Here is a 20,354-nt window from a genome sequence, read left to right as displayed (position 1 = left end):
GAAAGCTTTATGTCAAACGGTTTTTGAGTATTGATGTGTTTTGGATGGACTTATGTTTGAAAAACGACCATATACCCAGCAGCGCGAAGCATGAGGGAGAAAAAATCCTTCCATAAGATAGTTACTGTATTTTTTCAGTGCCTTCTTTGTATACCATACTTGATTGCACCTGTCCTAAGTCAGGAATCTGATGTTCAGTAGTTGTCGTTTGTTAATGTGGTTCATAAGTGTTTCTTGTTTTTCGTTTTTTATATAGATTAGACTGTTGGTTTTCCCGTTTGAATGGTTTTACACTAGTAATTTCGGGGCTCTTTATAGCTTGCTGTTCGGTGTGAGCCAAGGCTCCGTGTTGAAGACCGTACTTTGACCTTAATGATATTCCGATAGTACATGATATGGTTTCGTATTGACTTGATATAGTTTTGTCATTACTTAATATGGTTTTGTCATTACTCGATGTGGTTTCACCATTATTAAATGTGGTTGTGTCATTAGGCAATGTGGTTTTAACATTACTTGATGTGCATGTGACTTAACGTAATGTAGACTACATGGTGTGTTTGTTTCAGTATTTCCATATGTCGTTTGTTTAATGCGCTTTGGATGAGTACCGCTATCCATTAAGTTAAAGTTCAAATTAAAGTTCAAGTTGTTGTTCATAGTTATTTGGTATGAAAAAAGGAACGACAGACAAAAATAAGAAAAAAAGTACTAAAAAAAATTAACAGTAATTCGGACATATCCCAAACCATTTGGTCCTGCCGTTTTTTCCTTAGTTCTCAAATGGAAGCTGTAAATTAATAGATGAATTAAAGATTCTTATTAACCCAGTGTCTCGCCGGATAATTCTGCTGTCAGTGTAAAAGCGTAAATTAAATGTTGACTGACTGTACATTAACCGGTACACTTAAGGGAGGAAAAGATGTTTTTCTGTTGATGCTTTTATCTTGATCTTGAAGAATAACTCCTATGCAAGTTTAATAACAATTCATGGAGGTTTACAAATTTATCATGTCAAAAAAGTTTAATTTGGTAATATTTAATGCATTAAAAAAACCTTATATGGAAATAAAGAAATGTGGTATGATTGCCAATGAGACAACTCTCCACCACATGCCAAATTTCGAGTTGAACTTCGAGTTTGAGTCACATTTAAAGATAGAGTTCCGAATTACAATTGGACTTAAACTTTTAAATTGAGTCACCTTTTGACTTAGAGATCGAGGTAAACCCTTATTTGAGTCTCATTTAGATTAAGATTAAGAGTTGAAATTCGAGTTATCTAATATGAGTTCTATTTTTTTTATCGTGGATCAAGGGCTTTTGCTCGAGCTTCCGAAAAGAGGGTTCAGGGGTAGGTATGCGTACAAAAGATAAACAATTTTACAGCATACAAAACGCAACATAGAAATTGAAATAAAGTTAGATGTGGTGTGGTTGCCAATGAGAAAATTATCCACCATAGTTTAAATGCAGTGGATGCAACACACCGTATAGTCGGCCACAAAAGACCACCACGTGAAAATGTGAAACAATTCAAACGAGAAAACTAACGGTCTAGTTATAGCTAAACAATCTACGAATAAACAGCTGCGCCATGAGCGCATGATACGTCCGTCGTCTTTTGTGTGAATTTTTATGCAATAATCATAAATAGTTTCTGACATACGGCGCGACATGCGAAAACACCCTTTTTTTTACAAAAAAAACAGTATCTCTAAAATAGTAGTTTTGAATCAAAACCAAAAAGTATACAGATCTTTAGATTAATATAACTAAGAAGTGTGTAAAATTTTAAGCAATATTCATAAATCGTTTTTTAAGATACTGCGCGACATGTGAAAACCCCTCCCCTTTTTTTACAAAATACTCAATAACTCAAAAATAAAATTTTGAATCATCACCAATAAGTATACAGATCTTAAGATTAATATAACTAAGAGGTTTGTAAAGTTTTAAGCAAGAATCATAAATTGTTTTTGAGATACCGCGCGACATGTGAAAAAAAACACACACCTGTTTTAGTTACTAAGTCCCGTGACTCAAAAAGTTTTAATCTTATTTTCACCAAAAAGTATACAGATCGTTTGACTATCATTAGAAACAACTATTTTAAGTTTCATGAAATTTGGATAAGTCGTTCTCAAGTTACGGTGCGACATGTTTACGCCGGACAGACAGACGGACAGACGACATTTGTATACCATAATACGTCCCGTCTTAATTTTGTCTGTCGTTTCCCTTTTTCATACCAAATAACTATGAACAACAACTTGAACTTTAATTTGAACTTTAACTTAATGAATAGCGGTACTCATCCAAAGCACATTACACAAACGACATATGGAAATCGGTCTAAAAACAGAACATATTTTTTTCCAAAATGGTCACGTGGTTTTACCTTGTAGTAGTAATGGGACAACCACATCAAAGAATGACATGACCACATCAAATACTGAAACAAACACATCAAGTAGTGTAAAATCGTCAAATTTTGAAACATCATTACATAATGTTAAAGCCATATAAAGAATTGACAAATCATCATTACGAAATAACAAAACCACATCATGTAATGAAACAACTACATTACGTGATGTCGCATACACATCAAGTAATGTTAAAACCACATTGCCTAATGACATAACCATATTAAATAATAGTGAAACCACATCGAGTTATGACAGAACCATATTAAGTAATGACAAAACCATATCAAGTCAATACGAAACCATATCATGTAATATCGAAATATCATTATGTAATGACTTTTCCATATTGAGTTATATCAAACCATCATTACGTAATGTCAAAACCATATTATGTAAAGACAAACTATCATCAAGTAATAATAGAACAACATAACGTAATATCAGAGTTCCACATAAGACAGCTGTAGCGTTCCACATTTTTCGCTCTCCTTTTCCTGTGACATTACCTGAAAAACTCAAAACCCTATATATGTGGTAACTATAACCCAACCTAAGTGTGGTATTCCAAATGTGGGACAGACGGGACAAGAGTATTACAAAAGAAATGAAAAACACCTTTACCGCATTCGTAGACCTAAAAAATTCAAAAGTATGATATATCAACATTTAGATAAGCATAATCACAATCTAAAATTTATAAAATTCCAACCACTTGAAATCGTTCAGAAACAACCAGGAGAATCACACAAGCAATTTGAAAAATCATGTGAAGTTCGTGAATTATTTTGGATAAAAAGACTTCAAACAGCTTATCCTCTCGGTCTTAATGACAAAATATTAGGACAGGGGAACATAACTAAAACTTCAACATATGTCATTAATATTGTCAATAAACGACTTAGAAATAAAAGGTCTCATGGCAAACGCAAAAACCGTAATCAACGTATTAAACATCGTATAAATTATACACTTGCTGATCTGTTATCTATAATAAAAAATAATGGCAGACATCAAGTATTATGCAAACTGGGTCAGATACCAATAAGTAAATTATATGCTATTTTTCTGGAGTGTGATAAAATTTCTTTTTTTAGCCCAATGTATGAATACACCCGTATTATTACAGCATTTTGTCAACATAGGCTGTTTCCTAGTATCGATAACCCTGAAAATCATACATGGCATTTTCTTAAATTAAAATATATAAATAGAGGTATTGATTTTATTAACTTATCTAGTATATTCAATGACTCTACCATCCAAAGCCAAATACCTCCATATTTTGATAATATAGAACCACCTATTATTTCGTATTCGTACAAAAGACCCAGCAGAAGTTTGATTTTTAATTATACTTCAGTTACATTAGACGTCAATATAGGAAATATTGTTCCTTCCACTTGAGACTGTGAAACATCTAGTTTTAGATATGTTCCCTATGGTCATGTCCTTACAGGATACCTCAACATCGTCGAAGACCGTGAGGTCATAACTTTTCTTAAGAAAGGACCGAAATATCGTCCTCCATCTAAAATAGATTGGAAACAGTGTCGTCAGGTCATTAAAGACGCTCTGTCTGTCTGCTGTAAAAATTGGTGTAAACGTGAAAAATCTGATAAAATATCTCTAGACAGTTATTTGAATAAAATTATGAATACTGTTAATATTCGTATATCTCATTTTGAAAAAAATCCTGAAATTAGTAATAAGGTCCATGATATTCCCATTTCTAGAATAAAAAATAAACTCCAAGTACTCGCAATGCGGTTTGTGTTCGTACCGGCAGACAAAGCAGCAAATAATGTAGTGGTGGTGTGACGCATATACTACACGAAAGTTCTCCAAAACGAAATTATAAATTCTTCTACATTCCGGTCCGTACGCTCCACAGAGTGTCAAATTGTAAACAAGCATATCACTGCCACTATCCAGCTTAAAGCCTCTTCCGAACATTTGAAAGTCCCTACTATGTACTGGTTACCTAAATTGCACAAAAAAACATTTAAATGCCGTTTAACTCCGCATCTAGTAAGTGTTCTACAACCAATCTATCAGTGCGTCTAACTACCCTCCTTACTTCAATCAAAGAACTTGTTATTAACTTCTGTAGTAAAGCTTATGAAAATAATGGTACTAATTATTTTTGGAGTGTTAAACATTCCTTAGAGGTTTTAGATAAAATACATGCTTTTGATGGTCTTTTTAATTCTGTTGACGGTTATGATTTTTCCACTCTCTATACTACACTTCCACACAATTTTATCAAGAAAAAGTTTTCATATTTAATTAAATGGTCTTTTGAAAAATCTCATTGCAAATTTATTTGCTGTAACTGGTTTAAAGCCTTTTTCCGTAACGAAAAAGGAAAGTATGCTAGGTACACTTACTGGAAATGTGAAGATATGATTGAAGCTTTAAATTTTCTCGTGGACAACATAAATGTACGTTTCGGCGACAAAGTGTATCGACAAGTAGTAGTTATACCTATGGGCACTAACTGCGCTCCTTTACTAGCAGATTTATTCCTGTATTGCTATGAATCTCAGTTGATGACCAAACTCATGATCAGTAAATACACGTCATTGTTACACTTGGTTGACACATTCAATAATACCTTCTGTTATCTGGATGATATTTTTTCGTTATATTATACAGAGTTCTCTAAATATACTACCAAAATTTACCCAAAAGAACTTACTTTAACTAAATCTAACATAAACAGCAGTAGTTGTCTCTTTCTAGATTTGGACATTTGGACATTTCAATCTCTAAAGGAAAACTCCATACTAAAATTTACGACAAAAGAGACGACTTTTCATTCCCTATTGTTAGTTTTCCTTTTTTAGACGGCAATGTTCCTTTGGCTCCATCTTACGGTGTTTAAATATCCCAACTCGTTCGTTATGCCCATGTGTGTAGTGATGTCATAGGTTTTAACGAACGTAATCAATGCACTACTTGTAAATTATTAAGTCAGGGATTTTGTTACCATAAATTACGTAAAACTTTTATGTATTTATCAAAGTTGTACAAAAATCGAACATGTAAAAATGTTGTTTGTTTATAGTTGACTAGTGTTTGGTTAATTATAGAAAGGTCGGTTCGATTGGGATATTGAGTTAATGCACGAGTGAACTCATGTGGTTTAAAGTCATTCGAGCCATTGCAGTCAAAGTGTACAGTAGCATTTTGACAAATAAATAATATTATTAATTATATTATTTATTTTCAGATTTGTAGACCACTAGTATGGGGAAACCAGTATATGTACAAGCTGCTTAATACCTGTGTATTTATATGAACTTTCCACAATATTATACTCATATTTATGATAAAATGTGCGCTTGTCTCTGCAAGTGGCGTCTCCCATGTAAGAGTTTGTGGTTATTTGATAAATATTTTATGTTCGTTTGAGTTTACGAATTAGAATTTAAATTAATTTCCTTCATAGATACAAAGATTTGATTAGTAAATTTGGCTGTACCTGTAGAAAACTGATTAAAAACGGTATTTCACATCCTAAATTTTACGGTAATATTTTACTAAAGCGCGGAAATCTCCATGTGATCTGTGTAAACTCATCGAACCTTTAAACAAACTTATTAGTAAAGGTTATCTTACCAATGTTGTAATTAGATCTTTGAATATAGTTTACATTGGCACTAATATCGATTTTGTCATCAGCAAACTAAAACATAACTAAATTTGTATTCTTTTTAAACGGAATGTATAAAGACACACTCACGTTCATTTTGATCTATAAAGAGGTTAACTCCTGACTGTCGATACATTTATTTTTGGCATTGCACAAGTCATGTCTTCTTTGACTGTCCATGACGTTAAAATACTAAATTCCTGGGATGTGTTTTAATTGATTTAAGTCTCTGATGCATGATTTTTTTATCATTAATTGTTTTGGCTTTTAACTAGCTGTCAGTAACTGCGAGTACTCTCAAATCGTACTTTCTTGTTTATTTGACCTGTTGATACTAATTGTAATGCTTTTTTGTTATTTAATGTTTACTTTTTTAGGGTTATATCTGGTCTATATATATATATATATATACCAGCTTTGATAAGTGTTTGGTATTACTATAAATTTTCACTTCTTCGTACTATAAACATCAAAATTATTTATTTTTGCAAAAATATTTCTTTTCTCCATTTCAACTGTACACGTATACCTAACAACAAAATTATTTTCATTTACCTGGGTTTAAAGTAATTGCAAATGGCTGATTATTTTGTTCAAGCATATTGTTTTTCCTAAATTGTTTAACATTTCACAGCGGTATAACATGTTACTTTAATTATTCTTCCCTTAATTTTTTTTTTTTGTATTTACATTGTATCATAGATCAAGTTTATTTGTTTAGTGTATGTTCACTGGTGTTAATATGTCTTTTGATTGAGTAAAGCCATTTCAATTTATATATTATAGTGTGTCTTTCTATGTTGTGATGTTACACTATTGTTTCAGATAAGGGTGAAAATTTGGTACCATAAAAACGTTTAAACCCGCTGCAATTGTTTGCACCTGTCCTAAGTTAGGAATCTAATGTTCAGTAGTTGTCTTCTGTTGATGTGGTTCATAAGTGTTTCTCCTTTCTCGTTTTTTATATAGTTATATAGATAAGACCGTTAGTTTTCCCGTTTGAATGGTTTAACACTAGTAATTTTTGGGGCCCTTTATAGCTTGCTGTTCGGTGTGAGCCAATGCTCCGTGTTGAAGACCGTACTTTGATCTATAATGGTTTACTTTTATAAATTTTGACTTTGATGGAGAGTTGTCTCATTGGCACTCATACCACATCTTCTTATATCTTTTGTATATGTTTGATGGAACAGTTCATAGGCAAAATTCTGGTGTCAGCTGTTCAGGTGCTAGAACACTCTTAACTGGATTTAAACCAGCTTTCATTCAAATTCCAGAACTATTATTAAATAACTGAGATCTTTAAGGGCATATTATTAAGAAGAATCTGACTTACTGCTACTTTAATATCAACTCTTGCATGTTTGAATTCATCTGTGGAAGGATCTGCCATTTCACTTGCGTATGGATAATCTGTGGTCATGGAGATCTCAACTGATCTGTATACAACTACAAAAATATTTAAAATGTTATTAATTTTGAATCATTTGTAGTAAAGGTGTTTTTCCATATGTAAAGAAAGTTAGTCGGTACTCTTTTCAAAGCATAATCATATAATAAGTATCATCTGTAAATCTACACTGTATAGCAGAAAAGATAGAACACACAGCAAAATAAATGAGTTCGTTAAATCAACATGGTTACAAAATTAACCTTTTTAAAATGGATCAAAGACATAAATAGCTTAGATGAACAGAATGATTTGCACAACTTCTTTACTTGTTCAATCTTTAACCCCGAAATCAGCAAACATTGGTATCGCACGAATAATAATGAATGTCCAGTATGACAGACAGCAACCAAGGACAACCACTGATATAAAGGTTCCGACTTATTTATAATGCAGCAGTGTAAACCATATTTGTGAGCATTCAACCCTCCACTGACCTGCAACCTTGTTGTATATTTTACAAGTTTTCAGAAACATAAAATATCAAAAGAAAATGTAAGAGGCTCCGATAGTCATCTTGTGAGTGATCTCCTATGAGAACAATGAACATGATGACTTGTCATCATTTATAATAATATGAGGTAACGGGAGCCCTGCAAATGTTATTACGTACACAGTGATTTTATCACAAATTAGGAATCTGGTTTACAATGGGGTAAAAGAATTTACCTGAGCATGTCTGGTTGTCATCTATGCTGAGTTCATAATTTTCTGGACAATAGCAGACAGGTGCACTGTTCTCTAGTACGCATCCATAGCTACAGTTGATATTCTTATTTCCACATGGGTCATAATCTGCAGCAAAAAAAACGTATTTACAGTTTAATACTGTACATTTAGAAATAATGCCTGCATTTTTTAAATTTAAATTGTCAAGTTACATTGGAAAGTTGATTTATCAATGCAGCAAAGAAAAATATATCAAATCAAATTATATGCATTTGTAGAATAACAAGTTTATGCATGAATCTTTGAATTAAAGGTACTGTAGCAAGTTTCTTTGATAGCATATTTTTTAAAACCTGCTTGATAAGATCAGAAGATTGCACACGCTGAACTGTCTCTCCTGCTTTACTAATCATGGTTCATATTAATATCATGTTGAAAGTCTTTATGATAAAGGTTTTAATACAAGTATCACATAAACCTAACATCATCAATGATCAATTTAAATGAAGTCAATGTAAGATGAACAATACATGCCAGAGGGACATGTGCATCTAACAATCAATCCTTACTCCCAATATTTTCGACCCATTGTTTATAGTTTTTTAGATGCAGACTTGATCATGCAATCAACTATTTCAGAAACAAACCTAACAATGATATCTTAAGGTTGACCTATGAACCATGAAAATGATATCAAGGTCAGATGAACCAACCAGACACACATGCACACCATCAAATCATTCCATACATCAAATATAGTCGAGCTATTGCTTATACTATCTGAGAAACAGACCTAACCATGAAAAAAAACCAGGACAATGAAGTCTAGGTCAGATAAGAACCCTGCCAGACTGACATGTACACATTTCATAGTTCTATACAAGTACAGTTGATTCATTGTTTATAGTATCTGAGAAATGGACAAAACCATGAAAACATAGCATTAACCAATGATAACTTTACATTGACCAATGAACCAAGAAAATGATATCAAGGTCAGATGAACCTAACAGACATACATGTACACCGTAAAATCATCCATACATCAAATATAGTTAACATATTGCTTTAACTATCTGAAACACAGACCTAAGCATAAAAATTAAATATTTACCAACGAACCTTGAAAATGAGGTTGAGGTCAGATAAAACCTGCCGGACGGTTGTATTTTTTTAAAACAAAATAATACATTTTTATTTGTACTATTTACAATGGCGAGATCAAGGTCAGGTGGAATCTGTCTTGCAAGTATCCATGTATAAAATGTAGTCATCCTACTACTCATAATAAGTGCAAAATTTAGTTAAAAATACTATAGAGTGTTTTAAGTTGTTGCTGAACCATGATAATGAGCTCAAAGACAATGGACATATGACAGACTTAAGACATCTAAACACAAATAATATGATGTATAGCTCATTATCATGGTTTATCAACAACTTAAAACACTGTAACAGCAGATTGATAAGCAGTTATTATTATTTGTCAATATTTATTTAACATTTACCAATATGTTAAAACACTCTATAGTATTTTTAACTAAATTTTGCACTTATTATGAGTAATAGGATAACTACATATTATACATGGATACTTGCAAGACAGATTATATATTTCTATTGTATAAAGATTGTCCTTCAGAAATTTAACAGCATGCTATATATAGAGAGAGAATAGATTGATATGATTCATTTTACATCATTATCATACTGAAGAAGGATATCTGTTATCCGAAATATTTATAGATAATTACATTTCATGTTTCTTTTTTTTCATATTGGTGTTGTTTTGTACACTTTTTAGTCGTTTATATATATCATATATATATATAGCTTTTAATTTCTGAAGGACGACCTCGATGCTTCACAAGTTGTGTATAGATGCCTTAAGTTTGTCATATGTCCATTGTCTTTGAGCTCATTATCATGTTTCAGCAACAACTTTAAACACTGTAACAGCAGATTGATTAGCAGCACTATGTTACACTTTTCATTGCAGACAAAAATCAATCAATAGACCAACAAAAAAGTTAACTAATCTTCAATAGTAATTGAAAAAATCACCTTATCATAAAATTTTATATTTCTTTTATTTTATAGTAGAGTCACTGATTATGAAAATAAGTTCGTGGATAACTGGCATATGACAAACAGACATTTTGGAAAAAAAGGTATCTTTATAAAACATCTGTATCATGGATTGTCTAGCTTGCCTACATTCAAAATGTAATTCATGGCAAAGCAAATTAGCTTTGTGATGTGATTTCAACTAAGTTTAATTGAAAGTTTGTGACAGGTGATATCTTAATGAGTTATACACAAAATCCAGAATGTGAATAAGTTACCTTTATTACAGCTTCTTTGATCTGAGTTCAATACAAAACCATCCCTACATGAACAGTTGAAACTTCCTATTGTATCAACACATATCTGCTCACAGTTATTGTTTAACAATATACACTCATCTATGTCTGAAAGTAAATAGAAATGTATATTGGTAATACCTAATTTTCGTTTAAACAGCCGCATAAGGAGTATATCAGACCAATAAATTCAAACATTATCAAATATTACTCAAAATGGAATTATTTTTACAAACGCAGTTTTCCAAAACCAAAATGTATATACAGCACAAACAATGTAAAAAATATAGGTCTGTATGCTTGTTTATGCGTAAAATTTTAATTTTTGGAAAGAATGTCTACTGACTTAACACAGCAATGGCATTGGTTGACATTAAAATACATAAAAAGTAGATTAAAATATTTTAACAGAAATATGAAAAAGAAGTTGTTGGCTTTGCGTCAATGAAACATTACCCTATAGAAACCCTGAAGAAAGTAGAAGAGGTTTCAAAATATAAAAGCCCTATTTTTTTAGTTATAATTCTAGTCATACATTCTTTTCATTTTGTTATTCAGGGGCATGATAGTTCTTGGTTTATTATAGGGAAATAACAAGACCACATAGTTCCATTCCCCTCTTCTTGATAACTGGTTCATATCAAAGTATTTGAATCAATATTAAATCACTCTTACTTTGACATGTTGTGTTCCCTGTTAACACAAAACCATCCTTACAAGAACATAGATAACCTCCAGCTTTGTTGATGCACCTCTGATTACAAGAATGTGTTTGTAAGACACACTCGTTTTCATCTGAAATATATTTATTAGAACAGCCATTAAATTTTGCTATTCGGGACGAGATGTACAATTGTTAGTCCATCCTTCAGCTGTTAATTATGTTTGTAAAATAGTCTTTTTATTTAAGGTGTTGTCTGTGTTTTTTTGTGAATCTAAGCATTTGAGAAGAAGGAACATGGATTGGATTATACATTGTTTATAGGAGAATAACGTCCCACATAACATAACGAAATGAGCTATAAGAAGCAAAGATGTTTTTTTTAACTTTAATCATGTAAGCAGTTAACAGAAATACGGAATTGAGTTCTTTCTATTGACAGTAAGTTTTAAATTTCATAGGTCTTTTTATAAAACTGAGAAAAGGAATAGAATATGTGCCTTTTAAAACAGATCGAAAACTAGCATATTTCATTGGACGGAAAAGGTTGTCTTTCTTTTTTTTCCTCTTTAAAATAATGAACATAACTACTAAATATTGGTGTAACATGGGAAATCGTTTGTCAGAAATTTACTTGAGATAAATGTTTATTAAAAGGAATGTATACATGTAGTCGCTATGCCATTTATGTTATTCATGCTTTGATACGGAAAGTAACTTAAAGGGTTTCATAGTACTAAAAAATAGAGGAGGTACACAATGGAACTTAAGGATTATGTACCCTTTTGTTATTTCAATGCAAACATAAAGTCATATTACAGATAATCGACAGCCTTTCCTCTCCTACTCTTATATTTAATAATTTTGTACTTAATAGATAGAGGATTAATGCATGCAGTGCTAGAAGTGATTTCTTCAAAACAAGTTTTTAAAATAAAGATATTAAAAAGTAAAATTATGATCGTTTACAAGTACCGCTTCTAGGTAGTGCTCGACTTTATTGGCTGGGCACGAGGTTTTTTGGATTTTTAAGGCTGTCAAGGAAATTTGGAAACCAACAAAACTGTACCAAAACATAGACAAATAAACTGCTTCGCTGAGCGCAGCTGGATACGCCCGCAGAGGTCCAACCCTGAACAGTTGTGGCAAAAATGGACACAATATTCAAGCTTGATACAGGTCTGAATTTGGATTGTAATTAAATATTTGATATATTATAGGTTTCTGAATAAATGTATTAAAGAACTTGAAATTGGTTATATGAAAGATTTCTTGCTGTTGTGCAATACACTGTGCTGTTGCGCAATACTTAGTAAATCTGTTGTCAGACTATAAACAAATAAAATCTTATAACTTGGAAACGCAAAATCAAAAATTTATCAAAATCAAAAGGGAGCTCACAAAAATAGATATAAACAATTTATAAAAGTTTCATAAAAAATGCTGAAAGCATTTTTGAGTTATTGTCTGAAAACTGGAAAATCCCCCTTTTTGTAATGAATAAAACCCCATAAATCGGAAACGTATTATCTGAAATTCATAAAGATCAAAAGGGAGCTCATGTCGACAGAAATAAACAATTCACCAAAGTTTCTTGCAAATTGGTGAAATTGTTTTTGAGTTATTGTCTGAAAACTGGAAAATCCCCCCTTTTTTAATGAATAAAACCCCAAAACTCAAAAACGGTAAATCCGAAATTTATAAAAAACGAAAGGGAGCTCACGTCAGTAGATATGAACAATTCATAAAAGTTTCATGCAAATTGGTGATATATTTTTTGAGTTATTGTCTGAAAACTGGAAAATCACCCCTTTTTTAATGAATAAAACCCCAAAACTCGAAAACGGTAAATCCGAAATTTATAAAAAAACGAAAGGGAGCTCAGGTCAATAGATATGAACAATTCACCAAAGTTTCATGTATATTGGTTAAAGTGTTTTTGAATTAATGTCCGACATGTTGACGACGGACGGACGGACAGACGGACGGACGGACGGACAGACGGACGGACGGACAGACGGACGGACAGACGGACAACGGTATACCATAATACGTCCCGTAAACGGGCGTATAAAAAGGGATCAATCTATGTTTAAAATGTTATAAAGAAAAATCATAAAGTAATAAAGTTTGTGGATTTTCTGTAAAAATGTTTATTCGATAAGCGACAAAATCCTAAGTTTCTATTAAGTTCAATGAAACAATACATATTGTTGTACAATGGTTCCCTTTAGTATCTTTAGACGTTTCCTCGAGGGTATCGCCAGCCCAGTAGTCAGCACTTCTGTATTGACATGAATTATCATTGATATGGTCATAATTATAAATCAGCTGTTTACAAAACTTTGCATATTTAAAATACTAAGGCTTGTCTACCTCAGGAATAGATAACCTTAGCTGTATTTGGCAAAACTTTTAAGATTTTTTGGTCCTCAATGCTCTTCAACTTCGTACTTTATTTAGCCATTTTTACATTTTTTTTATTCAAGCGTCACTGATGAGGTTTGTAGACGAAACGCGCGTCTGGCGCAAATATTAATTTTCAATCCTGGTATCTATGATGAGTTTATTTACAACCACTGGATCGATTCCACTGCTGGTGGAGTTTTTATTCCCCGAAGGTATCACCAGCCCAGTAGTCAGCACTTCTGTGTTGACATGAATTATCATTGATATGGTCATAATTATAAATTAGCTGTTTACGAAACTTTGCATATTTAAAATACTAAGGCTTGTCTACCTCAGGAATAGATAACCTTAGCTGTATTTGGCAAAACATTTAGGATTTTTTGGTCCTCAATGCTCTTCAACTTCTAACTTTATTTGGCTTTTTTTACATTTTTTTATTCAAGTGTCACTGATGAGTCTTTTGTAGACGACACGCGCGTCTGGCGCAAATATTAATTTTCAATCCTGGTATCTATTATGAGTGTATATTACAACCACTGGGTCGATGCCACTGCTGGTGGAGTTTTTATTCCCCGAAGGTATCACCAGCCCAGTAGTCAGCACTTCTGTGTTGACATGAATTATCATTGATATGGTCATAATTATAAATTAGCTGTTTACAAAACTCTGAGTATTTGAAATACTAAGGCTTGTCTACCTCAGGAATAGATAACCTTAGCTGTATTTGGCAAAACTTTTAGGAATTTTTGGTCCTCAATGCTCTTCAACTTCGTACTTTATTTGGCCTTTTTTACATTTTATTATTCTAAAGGCTTTCTAAAAATGTAAATATAAACCAAGCCATGAGGTCACAATTTGACAATGACCTATTTACGTCATAAGCAGATTTCTAGCAAAAATAAACAAATTTAAAAACGTTTTTGCTAAACTAAAATAAAGTTGCATTCGGTGTCGTTAAAAAATGTTTTTTTTTCTCTAGTGAATATTCGATAAACACAAGACATTGTATGAATATCACTTCGGTTGACCATTGTACTTAATATTATAATTTTGAACCATTACCAAGTTAAATAGTCATAATTTTTCAATGTTAAGCAATTCTACTGATTTTTTTGTCATTTTATCGCTGTATAATACATTTTTCACACCAAAACTACACAGTTTTTTATTGTGAAAAATTTCAATTTCATACATACAAATGAGTGTAAAAATCAGAGCTAGTTTAAAAATATTTTGATTTTATGACCAATGTGGACCTTCTACTCTACAATTGGTGTAACAAAACTGATAATTTCCAGATCAAAGACTACTTACTAGTTTAATGAAAAGTTTAATATTCCAATTTGAAGTGATACAATTCTGTCAGAATGATGTTGATTTGTCTTTCATGTAAAATGAACAAAGTACCAACCTGTACACGTATAACTAACACCTGGATTAGTAAACTCATAGCCTGCGTTGCAAAAACAGAAGGCGTCTCCTGTGCTGTTGATACTGCATCCCCCATTTAACAAATCACATGCAAGGCTGGTACTGTTACATTTATTTTCAACTAAAAGCAAAATGAAAAACAAATATAATGATTCTAAAACACCTTTTTCATTTAGATACGAGTCATGAAGTTGACAAAAAAGAAGATATACCATACGAAATAAAATTTTATTCGGATACTCATGCCAGTTTCGACTTTTACATAAAGCAAGTGCGAGTCCCAAATTTGTTTTCAATAACTTCATAAACATAAAGTAGTAATATATAGAAGAAAAATATTATTCAAATATTTGATTTAATAAATTTTCAAAATATAGGAAATAAAAGGTAATAAATATTAGGTTGATTATTGATGTATAAACATATAGATAATGTTCTTAGAAAATGACCCGATGAACGTCCTGTAATTTCCTATTAAATATCAAAAGTAAAGCACTTTGCGTGGTTGCCTGTTATGTAGATGATATTCACCGACATTCTCCAAATAGATTAATTACTGATGATAATAATATATATATTATCGGTCACTGGTCATTTATCGTAGAATTAATATGCGCTATCAATCTCATGACAAATACGTAAGGGGATGAAAGCAAACATTCATCAGACTGTCATTGAGGTACGATATTCAAAATATGTAAAAGTCCGTTACACTCATCAAAACCGTTATAAAATCAATATGACTGTCAATATGCTCAACTACAATTGATGGCAAACAATACTACCAATTGGTGTAAGCACTTTTTAATATACAATTTGAGTGTAACAAAACTGATAATTTCCAGATCAAAGACTACTTACTAGTTTAATGAAAAGTTTAATATTCCAATTTGAAGTGATACAATTCTGTCATAATGATGTTGATTTGTCTTTCATGTAAAATGAACAAAGTACCAACCTGTACACGTATAACTAACACCTGGATTAGTAAACTCATAGCCTGCGTTGCAAAAACAGAAGGCGTCTCCTGTGCTGTTGATACTGCATCCCCCATTTAACAAATCACATGCAAGGCTGGTACTGTTACATTTATTTTCAACTAAAAGCAAAATGAAAAACAAATATAATGATTCTAAAACACCTTTTTCATTTAGATATGAGTCATGAAGTTGACAAAAAAGAAGATATACCATACGAAATAAAATTTTATTCGGTTACTCATGCCAGTTTCGACTTTTACATAAAGCAAGTGCGAGTCCCAAATTTGTTTTCAATAACTTCATAAACATAAAGTAGTAATATAAAGAAGAAAAATATTATTCAAATATTTGATTTAATAAATTTTCAAAATATAGGAAATAAAAGGTAATAAATATTAGGTTGATTATTGATGTATAAACATATAGATAATGTTCTTAGAAAATGACCCGATGAACGTCCTGTAATTTCCTATTAAATATCAAAAGTAAAGCACTTTGCGTGGTTGCCTGTTATGTAGATGATATTCACCGACATTCTCCAAATAGATTAATTACTGATGATAATAATATATATATTATCGGTCACTGGTCATTTATCGTAGAATTAATATGCGCTATCAATCTCATGACAAATACGTAAGGGGATGAAAGCAAACATTCATCAGACTGTCATTGAGGTACGATATTCAAAATATGTAAAAGTCCGTTACACTCATCAAAACCGTTATAAAATCAATATGACTGTCAATATGCTCAACTACAATTGATGGCAAACAATACTACCAATTGGTGTAAGCACTTTTTAATATACAATTTGAGTGTAACAAAACTGATAATTTCCAGATCAAAGACTACTTACTAGTTTAATGAAAAGTTTAATATTCCAATTTGAAGTGATACAATTCTGTCATAATGATGTTGATTTGTCTTTCATGTAAAATGAACAAAGTACCAACCTGTACACGTATAACTAACACCTGGATTAGTAAACTCATAGCCTGCGTTGCAAAAACAGAAGGCGTCTCCTGTGCTGTTGATACTGCATCCCCCATTTAACAAATCACATGCAAGGCTGGTACTGTTACATTTATTTTCAACTAAAAGCAAAATGAAAAACAAATATAATGATTCTAAAACACCTTTTTCATTTAGATATGAGTCATGAAGTTGACAAAAAAGAAGATATACCATACGAAATAAAATTTTATTCGGTTACTCATGCCAGTTTCGACTTTTACATAAAGCAAGTGCGAGTCCCAAATTTGTTTTCAATAACTTCATAAACATAAAGTAGTAATATAAAGAAGAAAAATATTATTCAAATATTTGATTTAATAAATTTTCAAAATATAGGAAATAAAAGGTAATAAATATTAGGTTGATTATTGATGTATAAACATATAGATAATGTTCTTAGAAAATGACCCGATGAACGTCCTGTAATTTCCTATTAAATATCAAAAGTAAAGCACTTTGCGTGGTTGCCTGTTATGTAGATGATATTCACCGACATTCTCCAAATAGATTAATTACTGATGATAATAATATATATATTATCGGTCACTGGTCATTTATCGTAGAATTAATATGCGCTATCAATCTCATGACAAATACGTAAGGGGATGAAAGCAAACATTCATCAGACTGTCATTGAGGTACGATATTCAAAATATGTAAAAGTCCGTTACACTCATCAAAACCGTTATAAAATCAATATGACTGTCAATATGCTCAACTACAATTGATGGCAAACAATACTACCAATTGGTGTAAGCACTTTTTAATATACAATTTGAGTGTAACAAAACTGATAATTTCCAGATCAAAGACTACTTACTAGTTTAATGAAAAGTTTAATATTCCAATTTGAAGTGATACAATTCTGTCATAATGATGTTGATTTGTCTTTCATGTAAAATGAACAAAGTACCAACCTGTACACGTATAACTAACACCTGGATTAGTAAACTCATAGCCTGCGTTGCAAAAACAGAAGGCGTCTCCTGTGCTGTTGATACTGCATCCCCCATTTAACAAATCACATGCAAGGCTGGTACTGTTACATTTATTTTCAACTAAAAGCAAAATGAAAAACAAATATAATGATTCTAAAACACCTTTTTCATTTAGATATGAGTCATGAAGTTGACAAAAAAGAAGATATACCATACGAAATAAAATTTTATTCGGTTACTCATGCCAGTTTCGACTTTTACATAAAGCAAGTGCGAGTCCCAAATTTGTTTTCAATAACTTCATAAACATAAAGTAGTAATATATAGAAGAAAAATATTATTCAAATATTTGATTTAATAAATTTTCAAAATATAGGAAATAAAAGGTAATAAATATTAGGTTGATTATTGATGTATAAACATATAGATAATGTTCTTAGAAAATGACCCGATGAACGTCCTGTAATTTCCTATTAAATATCAAAAGTAAAGCACTTTGCGTGGTTGCCTGTTATGTAGATGATATTCACCGACATTCTCCAAATAGATTAATTACTGATGATAATAATATATATATTATCGGTCACTGGTCATTTATCGTAGAATTAATATGCGCTATCAATCTCATGACAAATACGTAAGGGGATGAAAGCAAACATTCATCAGACTGTCATTGAGGTACGATATTCAAAATATGTAAAAGTCCGTTACACTCATCAAAACCGTTATAAAATCAATATGACTGTCAATATGCTCAACTACAATTGATGGCAAACAATACTACCAATTGGTGTAAGCACTTTTTAATATACAATTTGAGTGTAACAAAACTGATAATTTCCAGATCAAAGACTACTTACTAGTTTAATGAAAAGTTTAATATTCCAATTTGAAGTGATACAATTCTGTCATAATGATGTTGATTTGTCTTTCATGTAAAATGAACAAAGTACCAACCTGTACACGTATAACTAACACCTGGATTAGTAAACTCATAGCCTGCGTTGCAAAAACAGAAGGCGTCTCCTGTGCTGTTGATACTGCATCCCCCATTTAACAAATCACATGCAAGGCTGGTACTGTTACATTTATTTTCAACTAAAAGCAAAATGAAAAACAAATATAATGATTCTAAAACACCTTTTTCATTTAGATATGAGTCATGAAGTTGACAAAAAAGAAGATATACCATACGAAATAAAATTTTATTCGGTTACTCATGCCAGTTTCGACTTTTACATAAAGCAAGTGCGAGTCCCAAATTTGTTTTCAATAACTTCATAAACATAAAGTAGTAATATATAGAAGAAAAATATTATTCAAATATTTGATTTAATAAATTTTCAAAATATAGGAAATAAAAGGTAATAAATATTAGGTTGATTATTGATGTATAAACATATAGATAATGTTCTTAGAAAATGACCCGATGAACGTCCTGTAATTTCCTATTAAATATCAAAAGTAAAGCACTTTGCGTGGTTGCCTGTTATGTAGATGATATTCACCGACATTCTCCAAATAGATTAATTACTGATGATAATAATATATATATTATCGGTCACTGGTCATTTATCGTAGAATTAATATGCGCTATCAATCTCATGACAAATACGTAAGGGGATGAAAGCAAACATTCATCAGACTGTCATTGAGGTACGATATTCAAAATATGTAAAAGTCCGTTACACTCATCAAAACCGTTATAAAATCAATATGACTGTCAATATGCTCAACTACAATTGATGGCAAACAATACTACCAATTGGTGTAAGCACTTTTTAATATACAATTTGAGTGTAACAAAACTGATAATTTCCAGATCAAAGACTACTTACTAGTTTAATGAAAAGTTTAATATTCCAATTTGAAGTGATACAATTCTGTCATAATGATGTTGATTTGTCTTTCATGTAAAATGAACAAAGTACCAACCTGTACACGTATAACTAACACCTGGATTAGTAAACTCATAGCCTGCGTTGCAAAAACAGAAGGCGTCTCCTGTGCTGTTGATACTGCATCCCCCATTTAACAAATCACATGCAAGGCTGGTACTGTTACATTTATTTTCAACTAAAAGCAAAATGAAAAACAAATATAATGATTCTAAAACACCTTTTTCATTTAGATATGAGTCATGAAGTTGACAAAAAAGAAGATATACCATACGAAATAAAATTTTATTCGGTTACTCATGCCAGTTTCGACTTTTACATAAAGCAAGTGCGAGTCCCAAATTTGTTTTCAATAACTTCATAAACATAAAGTAGTAATATATAGAAGAAAAATATTATTCAAATATTTGATTTAATAAATTTTCAAAATATAGGAAATAAAAGGTAATAA

At 31.4% G+C, this 20,354-nt stretch overlaps 1 protein-coding gene across 43 annotated transcripts in view; it reads right to left on the bottom strand.

Annotated features, from left to right (window-relative positions):
- LOC127730155 (uncharacterized) overlaps nt 1–20,354 on the bottom strand; it is a 242,776-nt gene that overhangs the window by 205,112 nt on the left and 17,310 nt on the right. For 7 of the 43 annotated variants that reach the window (XM_052238368.1, XM_052238367.1, XM_052238366.1 and 4 more), the window contains exons 8-17: nt 19,941–20,081; nt 18,963–19,103; nt 17,985–18,125; nt 17,007–17,147; nt 16,029–16,169; nt 15,051–15,191; nt 11,245–11,364; nt 10,552–10,677; nt 8,207–8,332; nt 7,424–7,536 (exon numbers count right to left, since the gene is read on the bottom strand). In XM_052238368.1, the coding sequence (XP_052094328.1) occupies nt 7,424–7,536; nt 8,207–8,332; nt 10,552–10,677; nt 11,245–11,364; nt 15,051–15,191; nt 16,029–16,169; nt 17,007–17,147; nt 17,985–18,125; nt 18,963–19,103; nt 19,941–20,081 (1,331 nt within the window). The remainder of the gene's footprint in view (nt 1–7,423; nt 7,537–8,206; nt 8,333–10,551; nt 10,678–11,244; nt 11,365–15,050; nt 15,192–16,028; nt 16,170–17,006; nt 17,148–17,984; nt 18,126–18,962; nt 19,104–19,940; nt 20,082–20,354) is intronic. The other 36 variants (XM_052238360.1, XM_052238371.1, XM_052238369.1 and 33 more) reach the window with 22 other exon arrangements.

This window comes from Mytilus californianus, unplaced genomic scaffold (assembly GCF_021869535.1).
Source record: "Mytilus californianus isolate M0D057914Y unplaced genomic scaffold, xbMytCali1.0.p SCAF_2, whole genome shotgun sequence".
NCBI lineage: Eukaryota > Metazoa > Mollusca > Bivalvia > Mytilida > Mytilidae > Mytilus > Mytilus californianus.
The sequence above is the reverse complement of the archived record's forward strand: the minus strand, read 5'-3'. Positions and strand labels throughout refer to the sequence as shown.